General features: G+C 39.4%; 1 protein-coding gene across 3 annotated transcripts in view; it reads right to left on the bottom strand.

Moving 5' to 3' along the window:
- FAM120A (family with sequence similarity 120 member A) overlaps window positions 1-15,767 on the bottom strand; it is a 177,345-nt gene extending 161,578 nt beyond the window's left edge. For all 3 annotated transcript variants that reach the window (XM_023738616.1, XM_023738617.1, XM_023738618.1), the window contains exon 1: window positions 15,271-15,767. In XM_023738616.1, the coding sequence (XP_023594384.1) occupies window positions 15,271-15,744 (474 nt within the window). In that variant the 5' untranslated portion in view covers window positions 15,745-15,767. The remainder of the gene's footprint in view (window positions 1-15,270) is intronic.
- Between the last annotated feature and the right edge of the window lie 49 nt (window positions 15,768-15,816).

Here is a 15,816-nt window from a genome sequence, read left to right as displayed (position 1 = left end):
ATCCTAGTGAACAAAGCTCCCTCCAGTGGTTTGAACTGGCTTGTTACTACTGTTCATTAATGTGTTCTACCTCAAAGGATGAACAAGTCAGAGTCCCTGGAAGGTGCAAACGGTTAACACATTCAACTGCTAACCCAAAGTCTGGCAGTTCAAGTCCACCAAGAGGTGTCTTGGAAGAAAAGCCTCACAGCATACTTCCGAAAAATCAGCCACTGAAAGCTCTATGGAGATTTGGGAAGATGATGACATAAACAGACCATTGTTCAGCCCCCCCACCCCCAAACAAATTTAACAAGGAAACAGTGCACGGTCTTGAGGGACTTTGAATTAGAAAGTAGAGCACAGCAGTGGAGAACTGCAGACAGGCAAGAATCAATGAATCAACAATGAGTCGCATACAGTAAGAAAATCACTTCTTCCACTGTCCATGCCCCTACCCCTACCCACGCGGATCACCTGCTGCTGTGAACTGGAGAAGCAGTCCCAACAAAAGAGCCTACTTCCTGAACCACCATATTGCCTGTCTATACAACGAGAGAGGATCCCAAACTTCTGCGCTAAAATTAACAAGGCAGACTTCCCTGGGGGTCTGTTCGCAGCATGTGAGTACCTCCCCCACCTGGACATCGTCAGCTGCAAGGCTGCTGCAAAGTGAAAGGATGGAAAAAATAGTCCATGCAAATAATAATCAAATGAGAGATGGGCTGGCAATCTTGATATCAAAGTACTTTAAGACAAAATCTGTTAGAACAAATGGACATCATGTAATAACAAAAGACCAATTCATCAAGAAGACTTAATAATGAATATATATGCATCCAATATCAGAGCACCTAGATATATAAAGCAAAAACTGGTAGAACTGAAGAGAGAAATTGATAATAGCACTAAAATAATAGTTCGAGATTTTAATACACCACTTTCAACACTGAACAGAACATCTAGAAAGAAGATCGACAAGGAAACAGAGGACCTGAATGACACTACAAACCAACTAGATCTAACAGACCATATATAAGATACTCCACCCAACAACAGTACAATATACATTCTACTCAAGTGCACTGGATCATTCTTCAGGACAGACCATATCTTAGGTCACAAATCAAGTCTCTATAAATTTTGAAAGATTGAAATCATACAAAGCATTTTTCTGACAACAATGGAGTAAAGCTAGAAATTAGTAACAGAAAAAAAGACTGGAAATTACACAAACATAAGGAAATTAAACAACACACTATTAAACTGCCAATATGTCAAGAGAAAAATCACAAATTTGTTAAGAGTGAAATGAAATTAAAGCACAACATACCAAAACTTATGGGATGCAATGAAGGCAGTATGCAGAAAGGAAATTTACAGCCTACATGAAAAAAGAAAGATCTCAAATAAACAGCCTAACTCAACAACTCCAGGAACTAGAAAAATAAGAGCTAATTAAGCCTAAACCTACCAGAAGAAAGAAAAGAAAAAAGATCAGAGCATAAATTAACAAAATTGAAAAGAGAAAAATAGAAAGAATCAATAAAACCAAAAGTTGGTTTTCTGAGAAGATCAATAAAATTGACAAACCTTTAGCTAGACTGACAAAAAAAAAAAAAGAGAGAGAGAAAAGATGCAAATAACCAAAATAGGAAATGAAAGAGGAGACATAACAACTGACCCAACAGAAATAAAGAGAATTATGACAGAATATTATGAACAACTGTACGGGCAACAAACTGGATAACCTCGACGAAAAGGACGAATTCTTAGAAGTATACATCCTACCCAAACTGACTCAAGAGGAAACAAAGTCTTAACAGATCCATAACAAGAGACTGAATCAGTCATCAAAAATCTCCCAACAAAAAAAGTCCTATAACACATGACTTCAATTGAGAATTCTACACCAAACTTGTAGAGAATTGACACCAAACTTATTTAAACTCTTCCAAAAGACAGAGAAAAGAACACTCCCTAATTCATTCTATGAAGCAAACATAACCCTGAAACCAAAACAAGACAAAGACATCACAAGAAAACAAAACTACAGGTCAATATCCCTTATGAATATAAATGCAAAAATCCTCAATAAAATACTAGTAAACAAAATCCAACAGCATATTAAAAGAGCCCTACATCATGACCAAGTGGGATTTATTCGAGGAATGCAGGGATGGTTCAACATTAAAATACCATTCAACGTAACGTACCACATCAATAGAACAAAGGAAAAGAACCACATGATTATCTCTAAAGATGCAGAAAAAGCATCTGATGAAATCCAACACCTTTCTTGATAAGACTGGATTAGAAGGGCAGTTCCTCAACAAGATTCAGGGCATATATGAAAAGCCAACAGCCTAGATTATGCTTAATGGAGAAAGCTTGAGAGCTTTCCCCTTGAAATCAGGAACAAGACAAGGGTGCCCACTCTCACCTCTTCAATTCAATAGTGTATTAAAAGTCCTAGTAAGGGCAATAAAACAAGAAAAAGAAATAAAAGGTATCCAGATTGGAAAAGAAGAAGTAAAATTATCTCTATTTGCAGATGACATGATCCTATACACAGAAAATCCCAAAGAGTCCACAAGAGAACTTCTAGAGCTAACAGAGGAATTTAGCAAAGTTCCAGGGTACAAGGGCAACAAACATCAGACAGGTTACTATACATCAGCAATGAGAAATCTCAACGTGTAGTTAGGGAAACCATTTAATTTACAATAGCATCTAAGAGAATAAAATACTAGGAATAAATTTAACCAGGGATATAAAGGACCTATACAGTAAAAATTATAAAGCACTGCTGAATCAGATTAAAGAGGACTTAAATAAATATTCATGGATTGGCAGACTTGATATTGTTAAGATGGCAATACTACCCGAAGTGATCTCTAGATTCAACGCAATCCCACTCACAATTCCAATAGCCTTTTTTTCTTTTTTTTACAGAAATGGAAAAACCAACCTTCAATGTTATATGGAATGGTAAGAGGCCCCAAACAGCTAAAGCAATGTGGAAAGAGAATAACAAAGTAGGAGGACTCACACATCCTGATTTTATAACATATTATACAGCTACAGTAATCAAAACAGCCTAGTACTGGTATAAAAATAGACACATAGACCAATGGAATAGAACTGAGAGTCCAGAAATACACCCACACACCTAGTGTCATCTGATTTTTGACAAGGGTGCTAAGTCCATGCAACAGGGACAGAAGAGTCTCTTCAATAAACGGTGCTGGGAAAATTATATTTCCACATGCAGAAAAATGAAACAGGATCCATGCCTCACATACACAAACAAATTCAAAATGGATTAAAGACCTAAATGAGAGAACTAAAATCATAAAACTCTTAGAAGACAATGCAGGGAAAACACTGTCAGGCCAAGCTTTTTAACAATGGACTGTCTAATATAATAACAAAAGCACAAACAGCAAAAGACAAATCGATGGGACCTCATAAAAATGAAAAACTTTTGTTCATCAAAAGACTTTACGAAAAAAGTTAAAAAACAAGCTACCAGCTGGGAGAATATCTTTGGAAATCATATATCCAATAAGGATCTAATAACCAAAAAATATATAAAACTTCCACAACAACAAAAAGACAAATAACCCAATCATAAAATGGTCAATGGACTTGAATAGACATTTCACCAAAGAGGACGTTCAAATGGCCACCAAATACATGAAAAGATACTCAACATCATTAGCCATCAGAGAGCTGCAAATCAAAACCACAATGAGATACCATTTCACTCCTACTAGGAGGGGTAAGGAGCCCTGATGACACAGTGTTTAAGAGTTATGGCGCATTACAGCTGCTTACCAAAAGGTCAGTGATTCAAATCCACCAGCCACTCCTTGGGAACCCTATGGAGCAGTTCTACCCTGTTCTATAGGGTCGCTATGAGTCAGAATCAACTCGACGGCAATGGGTTTTTTAGGAGGGGTAAGATTAAAATAATAGAAAGTAACAAATGCTGGCAAGGATGTGGGGAAATTGGAATCCTTATTCTTTGCTGGTAGGAATGCAAAATGGCACAGTCATTGTGGAAAACAGTGTGGTTGCTTGTCAAAAAAAAAAAAACTAAAAATAGAAGTACCATATGACCCAGCAATTCCACTCCTAGGTATAATCAAAAGACTTGAAAGCAGACACTTGTACACCAGTGTTTACTGCAGCACTATTCACAATAGCAAAAGGTGGAAACAACCTAAATACCCATCAATGGATGAATGAATAAACAATGTGGTACATACATACAATGGAATACTACTCAGCGAGTAAGAAAAATGAAGTCTTTATACACTACAATATGAATGGAACTTGAAGATATTATGCTGAGTGAAGTAAGTCAATCACAGATGGACAAATATTGTGACTTCACTTATATAAAAAGATAAAAACAAGCAAATGTATAGAGACCAAAGTTTATCAGTGGTTACCAGGGATCGGAAGGAGGCGGTTACTGCTTATGGAGTACTTGAGTTTTGGTTTATGGTGATGGAAAAATCGCATGATTAAGGGTATGGATGCACAGCCAATTATTGTAATGGCTTCCAGTAAGTTGTACACTTATAAAGCTGAACTGGTAAAAGTTGTGTGATACATGTATTTACAACAATGCCAAAAAAAAAAAAAAAAAGAGTAGCTGCTGAGGCTGCTTATGTACAACCAAACACCTCATGGGATTTGGTTTCTTGGTTTGGAAGGTTAGGGTCATGGTTTCATGAAACATCCCAATTAATGCCTAATAACACATTCAGTGCTTCTGTTCTACCTCCTAATATGTAGCATAGTGCCTAGGGCCTTAAAAGCTTATAAGGGGCTATCCAAGGTATAACAATTGGTCTCTATTCGCCTGGAGCAACAGAGGAAGGAGTCATGAATAGAGGTGGAACTGGAATGTGTAGCTAACTGCCTCCACGAACAACTGCCTCCTTTGCCACAAGACCAGAAGAACTGGGTAATGCTCCACTACCATCACTGAACATTTTTATCAAAGATTCTATAGAAGAATCATGATCAAAAGGGGAAAATGCAGAACAGAATTTCAAATTCTCATGGAATGCAGATTTTCTGGAGCCATGGAGGTCAGATGAACCCCTGAAACTACTGCCCTGATTTAATCTCTAAAACTTAAACCATTTATCCCCTGAAGTCTTAAAAACCAAAAAGAATTTAGCTTAACCAATAAAGAATGTCTGCCTTGAGCACTGTGCTCTTTTAAGATCTATCTATATGGGATCAAACTGACAACAGCAAGTTGAAAGATTAGATAGGAAACTTAGTGGGCAGTGAGTTTATGTTAATGGGGGAGGAACAACTCAGAAAAGTAGGGTGAGAACGGCTGCACGACTTGAAGAATGTAATCCATGTCATGAACTGTACATGTAAAATTGTTGAACTGGTGTGTGTTCCGATGTGTATATTCTGAACATCAGCAACAAAAATAAATCTAAAAAATAAAAGAAAAAACAAAAGGACTATTCACTTCAGACCTATGAAAAGTCAACCCTCCAGCAATAAATTCTCCAGTATATTTACTTATACTAACAGGTTAAATACCAACAACATGATAAATTCATTTATTCCAAAGAAGTTACTTTATTCCAAAGATAATTGGGAAATACCAAATGACTAGGGCACAAAATTATGATGTTTCTAAACTATATAATGTAGATTCACCATCACTTTTGCAGAGCATCACATTCAACTCTATAGTTGCCATCAAGTCGATTCCGACTCATAGTGAACCTATAGGACAGAGTAGAACTGTCCCATAGGGTTTCCAAGGAACGGCTGGTAGATGCAAACTGCTGAACTTTTGGTTAACACTGTGTTTTTGTTTACTGTGTCACCAGAGCTCCTCAACCCTACACTGTCCTGAAAATGCCTAGAAACAATGTTCTACAGAATCAAGTAGAACAAGAGAAAAAAGACAGCTAAATTCAGTCAATCTGCCTCAGCAGTCATCCTTTCAACACACCTAAGTTATGAGGCATAAAAGGCTTATTCAAAGATAAAACATCTGCATCATGTGGCCCAGTTAAGACTACTTATCTTTGCAGTTGACTCCAACGCTGTGGATTTGAAAACCTAATCTTTCTACCCTCTTTCTGCCATTATATTGCCTTGCACAGAAGGACTGTAGCAACTGGCAAGTCTGGAATTGATTTTTTCATCCATTTACCAAATATTTTTTGAATACCTACTATATGCCAGGTATTGTTCTAAGGGCTGGATTACAAGAAAGGTCTTCATGGGACTTACTTTATAGGGGGAAAAAAAAACCATCAAAATAAGTAAAAATGAAATAAATGATGCCAGCTATATAGAAACATTTGGGGAATTTTAGAATAATCTTTTTATCTGAGCTGTGATCATTTATATGTCTGTTTTATTTAGAAAATGTTGTCTATAAATCTCCAAGAAAATAAGTCCTACGGTCCAAACTCTTAAAATATCTCCTCCTCTCCATATTACATGGTATTTGACAATTATTCCTATGGTCAACCACTTATTAAGGCTGGAATGTGTAGCAGGTGTTAACTTCTTTCCAGTAGTATAAACGTCATAAAATAAAGAGAAATCTGGGTCTAGAAATATGTTAGAAATATAGTGTGCATACGCGTTTATATTTTAATTTAGGAAACCAAGTTTTTTTTTTATACAAGTAATTTTTTATTACTTCTCTTCCTAGTGTGCTTAGAAATCTGTTTCAAACATTTACATATCTTTACCAGGCCCTAAAGCTTAAATTTTTTCATTTATTTATACCAGGTTTTCCTAACCTTGGCATTATTGATATTTTAGGCCAGATAATTCTATGAGGACTCGCTCCATGCATTGTAGGATGTTTAGCAGAATTCCTTGACTCTATCCACGGACACCAGTATTATCCCCTCAGTTGTGACAACCAAAACCATCTCTAGAAATTGCCAATGTCCCATGGAGAGCACAGTCACCCACCACTCACTGGTCTTCACTGTCTATAAATATACTGTACTATGCAACCAGTTAAAGTTCCAAATGTTAACAAAAGAAAACAATTTAAATGAACCTTTCCCTCTCCCCATCCCCATCCCTCCTCTAGACCATAAACTCCTTGAAAGTAGGAACCTTCCCTGTTATAGTCACTCCTCTAGGCCTGATGCCCAATATAAAACAAACCTGCTGCCGTAAAATCAATTCCAACTCATAGTGACCCCACAGGACAGAGGAGAACTGCCCTATAGGGTTTCCAAGGAGGGCTGGTAGATTTGAACTGCCAACCTTTTAGCTAGCAGCCAAGCTCTTATCCATTGAGTCACCATATAGGCACTCAAATATCTGTTGAAAGGAGAATGAATCATCACTGGGAACCAGTCAGGGAAAAAGAAAAAGAAAAAAAGATATTTAAGGTAAGGAATAAATCTTAAGTAATCCCTGGGTCACACAAACGTTTAAGCGCTCACCTACTAACCAAAAGGTTGGCAATTCGAACGCACCCAGAGGCACCTTGGAAGATATCCCTGTGGATCTGCTTCCAAAAGGTCAGTCTTGAAAACCCTATGGAGTACTTCTACTCCATACACAGGGTCACCATGAGTCAGAATCAACTGGACAGCAACTAACAACAATGGCCATTGATCCAAGTGTTAATAGATAATAATTACATTTGCCTGGCTATATAAATAGAATAAAGCAAATATCTTCGTTAAAAAGTTGAGTGCCTACGCTAAACACACAGGAAACACAGGAGTAAAATATAGTTCCCAGCCTGAGGTAGCTTATAAGTACCAATGTAAATAACAGATGATACTTGCAGGGCAGTGGGCTTCTCTCTTTGGCCATGGTCTCTTAACTCCCACAAAAACAACTGCCTGGGACTATGCAAATAAGGTATTTAAAACACTCGCCAGGGACTGGACAGCAACTATGCAAATACCTGTGGCCCACGAAGGGGACTGGTCAGTTTTTCTATCGCTAGGCTTAAAAAGAGCCAATCCCACAGGTTGAGGGGGGACCTCACTATCATCAAAAAGAGCCAGGAGCAGAGCCGTCCTATAGACCTGGGGTTCCTGCACTGAGAACCTCCTACATCCAGGAGACAGGAGAGAGGGCAGCAGCAGGGGGTCTGGCAGCTTGCTGCAGTGGTCTCACAGACCCATGGAGCAAGAAAACTGAGTGGGGTGCCTCCAGGCACTTATCAGTGGATCTAAAGAAAGAGCCGTAAGATTTGCCTGAGTAGGGCAGAGGCCAGGCCCCGAGCAGGGCCCAGTAGCAAAAGCCTGCCTGCAGGCACTGCTGAGAAGAAGCTATCCTGATCAAAGAACTCTATCCTGAGCTGTTCCTGTTACTTCCAAGTTGATCGTGATCCTGAATTGTAACCTGTTACTTCCCTAATAAACTCCATAACTGTTAGTACAGTCTCTGAGTTTTGTGTGGCCATTGCAACAAATTATTGAACACAGCAGAAAAGTAGACAGTGCGTTGGAGGGATGGCTGGTATCAGAATTGGTTTTTAAAAAAACAGGTAGCAGAGTGGAAGTATGTCTGACCTCCACCTCAGAGGAATCAGCCTCTGGCTGATGGTGATTATCCTTCCACCTCATGAAGTCAGATGACTTCAGAGACTACCATTTTACAGTACTGTATGTGTGTTCCTGGCCCACCTTTTGGAATATCAGAAGAGACTCCATGAAGGAAGCTGATATTTGAGATGGGCTCTGAAGTATGAATAAAGTACTGACAAGAAAAAGTGGGGTAGTCAGACAAGCGGGAGCAACATAAGCAGAAGTTGGACGTTACTTGGGGAAACAGTGAGCAGTTTGGTTGGGAGCATACACAATAGCCAAAATGTGGAAACAACCCAAATGTTCATCAACAGATGAATGGATAAACAAAATGTGGTATATGCATACAATGTGATATTATTCAGCCATAAAAAGGAATGAAGTCCTAACATATCCTTCTACACCACGAACCTTGAAAACAGTATGGGAAGTTAAATAAGCCCGTCAGAAAAGGACAAATATTGCATGATCCCACTTATATGAAATATCTAGAATAGGCAAATGCATAGAGACAGAAAGTGTATTAATGGTTACCATGGGCTGGGAAAGGAGAGACGGGAAATTAATGCTTACTGGTTACAGAGTTTCTGTTGGAGGTGATGAAAAAGCTTTGGAAACAAATAGTGGTGAAGCTGCACAACACTGTGAATATAATTAACGCCACTGAATTGTACACTTAAAATGGTTATGTGGCAAAAATGGTTAGAACAGCAAAATTTTATGTTACATATACTAAAAAAACAAAACTACTACAATAGAGGAATTGCGGAATATGAAGGTAAAATGGTTCAGGTTGAAGCAGGGTCCTAAAAGCCAAAACAAGGAGCTTGGGTTTAATGATTTTGTTCAAAGTTTTTGATCAGGAAAGTGGCCTAACTGAAGATTTGGCAGACTACTCGGACAACGGTGTGTAAAATGAGTCTGACTGGCAGAGACACAGGATGTGGGAAGACCTGTTAGATCCAGAGGCAATTTTGACTACCTACAGTCAAAATTTACCCATATGTTTTGCATTCTATTTTCTTTTTACTTTATTCTGCATCTTTTTTTAAATGCTGGCAAACACCCAATAATTTGATTTCACAACCAAACTCAGTGAGATTGTGTGGTGGGGATATTGGAAACGAGGAGAATAATTAGGGTAAGTGAAAGACTGCTGAGGTAGAACTGACAGGATTTGTCATCATTCTACGGACTGGTAGGATGGGATGATGAAATGCCAAGGATGAATGCAGGGAGGTAATGAGGGTAACTTTGAAGTAGGTGACCACTAGTTTCAAACTATTAGGACTAAAGTGAAATTAGAACAGACTGGAAGACTAGAAGATGGTGGCAAGGAAAAAGAAAATGAAGAGTAAATCAGCAGGGTCAGACTGTGGGAGAGGTTTAGAACCAAAGAGGACTTCATATACTCATGAAAAAAGCAAATTGCTGAATAATGTATAGTGATAACATTAATGTTAAAATTAAAACCAAGTTGTGATAATATATAATAGATTGTAGACCATAATATAAAATATATCTAGGAAAAGATCTGGAAGGATTTAACTTAAACTATTCTCAGTGATTATTTATGAATAAAGAAAGAAGGTTCTTCACTGGTAGAAAAAAATTTTAACAGTGAATAATCTCATAATAATAATGATGCCATTTCCCTTTCTAAGAATCACTATTTTTTCTTTACTTCGAGTTCTGAAGCAGTTAAACTAGACTCAACAAGTCTTTTATCCAGACCATCTAGAAAAATGCAGTTGTACAAAGACATGTTAACCTTATCTGAGTCAAATCTGTTAAAGTAGTGGAAAATAAATATTTTAAATGGATGACTGGCTGGAGTTATAATATTCAGAGCCTTAAGTATTTCCTAGTCAACTAAAGATCTTTTAGAATAAGGTGCCCTGTGAGTTTTCAGGATCTACTGATGGGTGTTTTCTTCCTTATATACACTTTGCTGCTCCTATTCTAACTGGAAAAAACAGTAGAGGCATTTTGCTCTCAGGATTGACCTGGGGGTGAATTGTAGGAAGGCACACCCCTCAAAGTATTCTTACACAAAAGTGAACTTTGACTTTAGCACTGCACTTCCCCCTTGAAGAGGTTACAAGTTATTTCTCCTCAGAAGTCACTTAATCCAAATCGACTTGATTGCATTGGGTTTGGTTTGAATTTTTTTGGTCACTTAACCATCAGATGCAGTTTCTTCACATGTAAAATGGGGTAACAAAAATGTTATGAAGATTAAATGAGATAGCATATATGAAAGAGGACTTAGCATGGTCTAGTACAATACAAGTCGGTTTCTCTTCCCTATCAAATACAAAGAAACAAGGTCTTCATCCCTAAACATAAACGTTATTATGTTAACCATGAAATCGTACAACTACAGTCTAATCTTACATTCTTCACTGATTTAAAGCATGAACTTTGTTTTATATAAGATCACAGTAAATACACCAGAACATTGACAGAATTCCTACAGAAACAAATTCAGGATAAGATCCAGAGAGACTTCATTATGAACCCTCACACCTACACCACAAGCAGAAACATTCATGAAAGCTCCAGTGATTTAATGCCATCAACATTTTAAAATAAACACAAGTCACTCACTGAACTTTCAAGAGTTAAGATGACTCAAGGCATGCAAGAAAGACATTATCCTAGTAACTAGATAAAGGCACATTCAGATGAGGCTGTTTAAGTGACCTAAGCAAAGTCGCTGATACTTAGGCCAACTTCTAACAGTTAAAGAGAAAAATGTTTATTTACAAAAAATAAAATAATTTCCCTATCAAAGAAATACTCTTCTTAGAAAAAAAAAAAAAAAGATTTCTCTAAGCAAAGGTGACAGGAAATTAAGCCAATTCACAAAACACTGGACAAGGCTAGTAAGATGCTAAGTTTCTGAAACAGAAATGTCTCATTTACCCAACATTATATATAATTAAAGGAACCCTGGTAGCTCAGTGGTTAGGCACCCGCCTGCAAACTGAAATGTCAGCAGTTCGAACCCACCAGCTGCTCCAAGGTAGAAAGATGTGGGAGTGCTTCCATAAAGATTTACAGCCTTGGAAACCCTATGGGGCAGTTCTACTCCGTCCTATAGGGTCGCTATGAGTCGGAATCAACTCGACGGAAGGGGGTTTGGGTTTTGTTTTTTTCTTGTATATGTAGTGAGGAGTTCGTGTCAATTCCTTTGCTTTTTTATTTAAGCTTTTTGAAGAAAAAATAATCATATAGTAAAATTAATTTGTATTTACTTTTAGTGTATAAAGTTCTAAGAATTTTAAAACTTGCTACCACCACCACAATCAGGATATCGAATAGTACCATCGCCCCAAAACTCCCTCCTGCTATCCTTTTACAGTCACATCTTCCCTCTACCACTAACTCTCTGGCAAGCACTGAGCCAGTCTCCATTACTATAGTTTCATCTTTAGGGGAATGCCTTATAAATAGAATCATACACTATGTAACCTTTTGAGCCTGCAGCATAAAGCCTTAAAGATTCATGCAAGTTGTTCAATATACCAATAGTTCCTTTTTATTACTGAGTATGTTCCATGGTATGGATTTACCACAGCGTTTAACCATTCACTCGCTGAAGGACATCTGGGTTGTTTCCAGTTTGGGGTTATTATGAGTAAAACTGCTATGAACATTTGAGTACCAGTTTTTGTGGGAACAAAGGTTTTCATTAGGTAACTATCCAGGAGCAGGACTGCTGGATCATTCGTAAATGTATGTTTAATTCCATAAAAAAAAAAACCTCCCAAACTGTTCTCCAGAGTGGATGTGCCATTTTGCATCCCCACCAGCAATGTGTCAGAATTCCAGTTGCTCTGCATCCTCATCAGCACCTTGTATTGTCAGTTTTTATTTGAGCCACTCTAACAGGTATGTCAGAGCCCTGGCGGTGCAGTGGTTAAGAGCTATGGCTGCTAACCAAAAGGTCAGCAGTTCGAATCCACCAGTTGCTCCTTGGAAACTCTATGGGGCAGTTCTACACTGTCCTATAGGGTCGCTATGAGTTGGAATTGGCTCCGAGGCAAAGGGTTTGGTTTACTGAATACGTATGTAGCGATATCTTATTCTCGACTTAATGTAACCATTTTAATGGTTATCTTTTTAAAATAGTACACATCGCTTTCACTCTCTTAAACAGAGAACGGCTCAACATAAATTTTTCTAACAAAATTGTTCTTATAGAACACTGCACCACCCTCAGGAGCTACTGAAGTACGTAGGGCTCTTCGCCTTTTTCTAAAATAGCTCCAGAATCATGTCTTTTTACAGCTTTTAAAAAATCTTCTCCTTGTTGTTAAGTGTCATTTCCTGATATTAATGGTGCTCCTGTGTCTGGCAGACTTTGCTCTTCACCCTCTTCTGAAGCACAGTTAGAAAACTGATAACTGAGCTTATCAGACTTACATCTAAAAAGGAGTGGGCATTTTGAGAGTGAGAGAGCTTAAAGGATTCTTCAGTGAAAAAAGACAAGGCCTGTTTTCAAATTTTATTTATTCTTCTTGGTCATTGTACCTAAACTTCCTGACCTCTCACTTGGCTGCCGAGAAATTTCTAATAGCTAAATTTCTTAGGCTTCTTCCAAAAAGGTGAGGTTGACAAATGAGTCATTACTATATTAATCTACGTAATTAACACTATACTATGCTTCTTCATCGGGTGTTATAGGCTTATCAAGCAAAATACTTAACAGACAAAATTATCTTGTGTCCAAAAACCTAAGTGGCAGAGATTATTTTAAATCTTGTTTCCACTTATTCACACATTGCTCAGAATTCTGAGCATTTACAAAGCATGCAAGATAGTCAAAGACCGGCAAAGACAAATAACCCAATTTTCCAATTAAAAATAACTCAACAGTTCTTTAGGAAGATACAGTGACCAGATACATACTTACTACAATCACAATATATACAATGTTCCTTTTAAAGTCACTTGACTAGTTAAAAACATAGACACTTTGTTACAAAAGCAAAACAACTGAAGTTAGCTGTCTTTTAAATAGTATTCTCCATCTCTGAACAAAATAAAACTATTAACACTTATTTAATATCTTTTGGGAAGAGTACTGCATCTGATAAATAACACTACCTTGCTTCTTAAAGAACCCCGGGCTCACATTCACAAAGTGTAAGCACACTCAGACTACACTTCCTCTCATTCGAACTTCTCCAGAGGAATGGCACATCCTGTATTTGCCACGCTCACAGACCAATCACTACTCTTCTAGATGCCTGGACCCACACACTTAAAAACCATTCTCACCAATTGCAACAGGATCATGGGTGGGACTTCCGCTATCGTTTCAGGTTTAACTACCACCATCTCATCATATACAGTAGAGGCAATCATGAAGAGTGAAAATTTCAAACTTTGAGCTCAACCAGTTTCAAACAGAAAGAAGATGATAACAAACGAGTTGGAAGACACAGACTGGCAAGAGCTAAAAAACCAAAACAGCTTCCCCACAAAAATTTTTTTTTATAGAAAAACAGTGAAAAAGAAAGCAATCAAAACGTGAAGTCAAGAGGCTCCTGGTTCCTAAAGTTCTCCTTTGGCCCAGTTTCAACTGAGGAGCCATCTGCCAAAAGGACAGTAGAATGCCTGATAATGTTAAGCTGTGATTATGATCACAACTGAAGGTCACTGAACACTTACTATGGACAAGAAAAGTAAATCCTGTAAATTCATGCCTGTATTTCATGGTCTAAAAACTTCTCCAGAATCACATTATCTTAGCCCCTGATTTTGAACTTCTTTCACATCAGATATACAAAACTGAAAAACTTTTAAAAGCTCCTTTTCACACACTCTAAATCACAAAACTGACACAATTTCATCAAGAACGCAAATTTTACAATTCGTTGAAATCTAACACAAAATCACAATTTCTCTCAACATTTACTTTAAAAGGAATATCTACACAGTACTGCGTTCTGAAGAGCAATTCATTAACCGTGTACAAGTTTTGCTGTCATCCATCCATCGAGGAAAGCGACAGCAGCGCTCCAGCACTTCGATTCGGTTTCTCACCACTGGCCTTGGGGGCCACTACTCTTACAATTTATCCTACTCGCTTCAATAATAAACCTGTTGCTGTGGCAAAATGTGCTAAATTCGAAACATGAATGTTTTGTTACAGTTTAAGGTTAATCTCCTGTCCGCCTCAAAAAGTAGGGTAAATACTAAGTCGATTAGAGATAATGACACTGCAATCTCCAAGTTCTGATCTAGAGCTACTTATTAATCCTCAGGCGTTCTAAAAAAATCTGCAGATACCAGAACGGCCCACTAAGTACAAAGAAGTCTAGCATCTCTACAACAATGAGGAAAAAGTTGGAAGGCGCTAGCCCTTAATTTACATGGCAAAGTTGAGAAGTCCACAGGCCAGGAGGGCCCAGGGCGCTTAAAAAATTACAAAGGGAGTTCGTTCATCCATCTTGGGGCCGAGCTCTGCGTTCCAACTCCAGGTCTTGGAGAGCCTGGGCCTGGAAAAACTTTTCGTCTCAAAGCTCCGGGCCCCACCTCCAACAGTTCAAAAAGGAAAATGAGTTCGCGAACTCGCCGGGCTTCTCCCCGCCCCCAGCACCGCCAAAGAAAGCCTGGCGACATTTTGAGTGCCCGGGCTGGGCCCCAGGGTGGCGGGGAGGGCCCGCGGGCGGCCGCGAGCGCGGCAGGCCAGGCCGGGCCTTACCTTGATGTGGAAGCGGATGAGGGCCAGGCGGATGCAGTGGGCCATGCAGACCGGCGGCAGGAACCAGACCTTAGGTGGCGGCGTGCCCTTGTTCTGGACATGGCTGACGATCTGCTGCGCGGTCTGGCGCTCGTTGCCCTGCCGCTTGACCCACTCGTGCAGCCGGGCCTTCTCCAGGGCGCCGTTGAAGAAGACGAAGAGCTCGATGTTGCCGTTGAAGCAAGCCTTGGCCAGCGCCGCCAGGTAGCCAAGCATGTGGTTCCACTGGCCGCCGCTCACCCAGTCCGTGTAGAAGCCGCCGTAAAGGCGGTGCAGGCAGTTGTCGGCGTCGATGAGGAGGCGCAGCGGCGTCTGCGGGGGCCGCTGCCGGCCGCCGCCCACCAGGCTGCCCCGAGCCAGCTTCTGCAGCTCCACCGGGACCACGGCGCTTGGGCAGTGTTTCTCGATGTAGTCTTGGAAGCCCTGCACTCCCATGGCGGCGGCGGCGGCGGCGGCAAGCGGGAAGGCCGGCGGCGGCGGGCCCGTGGCGCTCTGCTCTCCTCGGCC

This window comes from Trichechus manatus, unplaced genomic scaffold (assembly GCF_000243295.1).
Source record: "Trichechus manatus latirostris isolate Lorelei unplaced genomic scaffold, TriManLat1.0 scaffold00120, whole genome shotgun sequence".
In the NCBI taxonomy this organism is placed as follows: Eukaryota; Metazoa; Chordata; class Mammalia; order Sirenia; family Trichechidae; genus Trichechus; species Trichechus manatus.
This window is presented reverse-complemented; position numbering and strand designations above follow the sequence as displayed.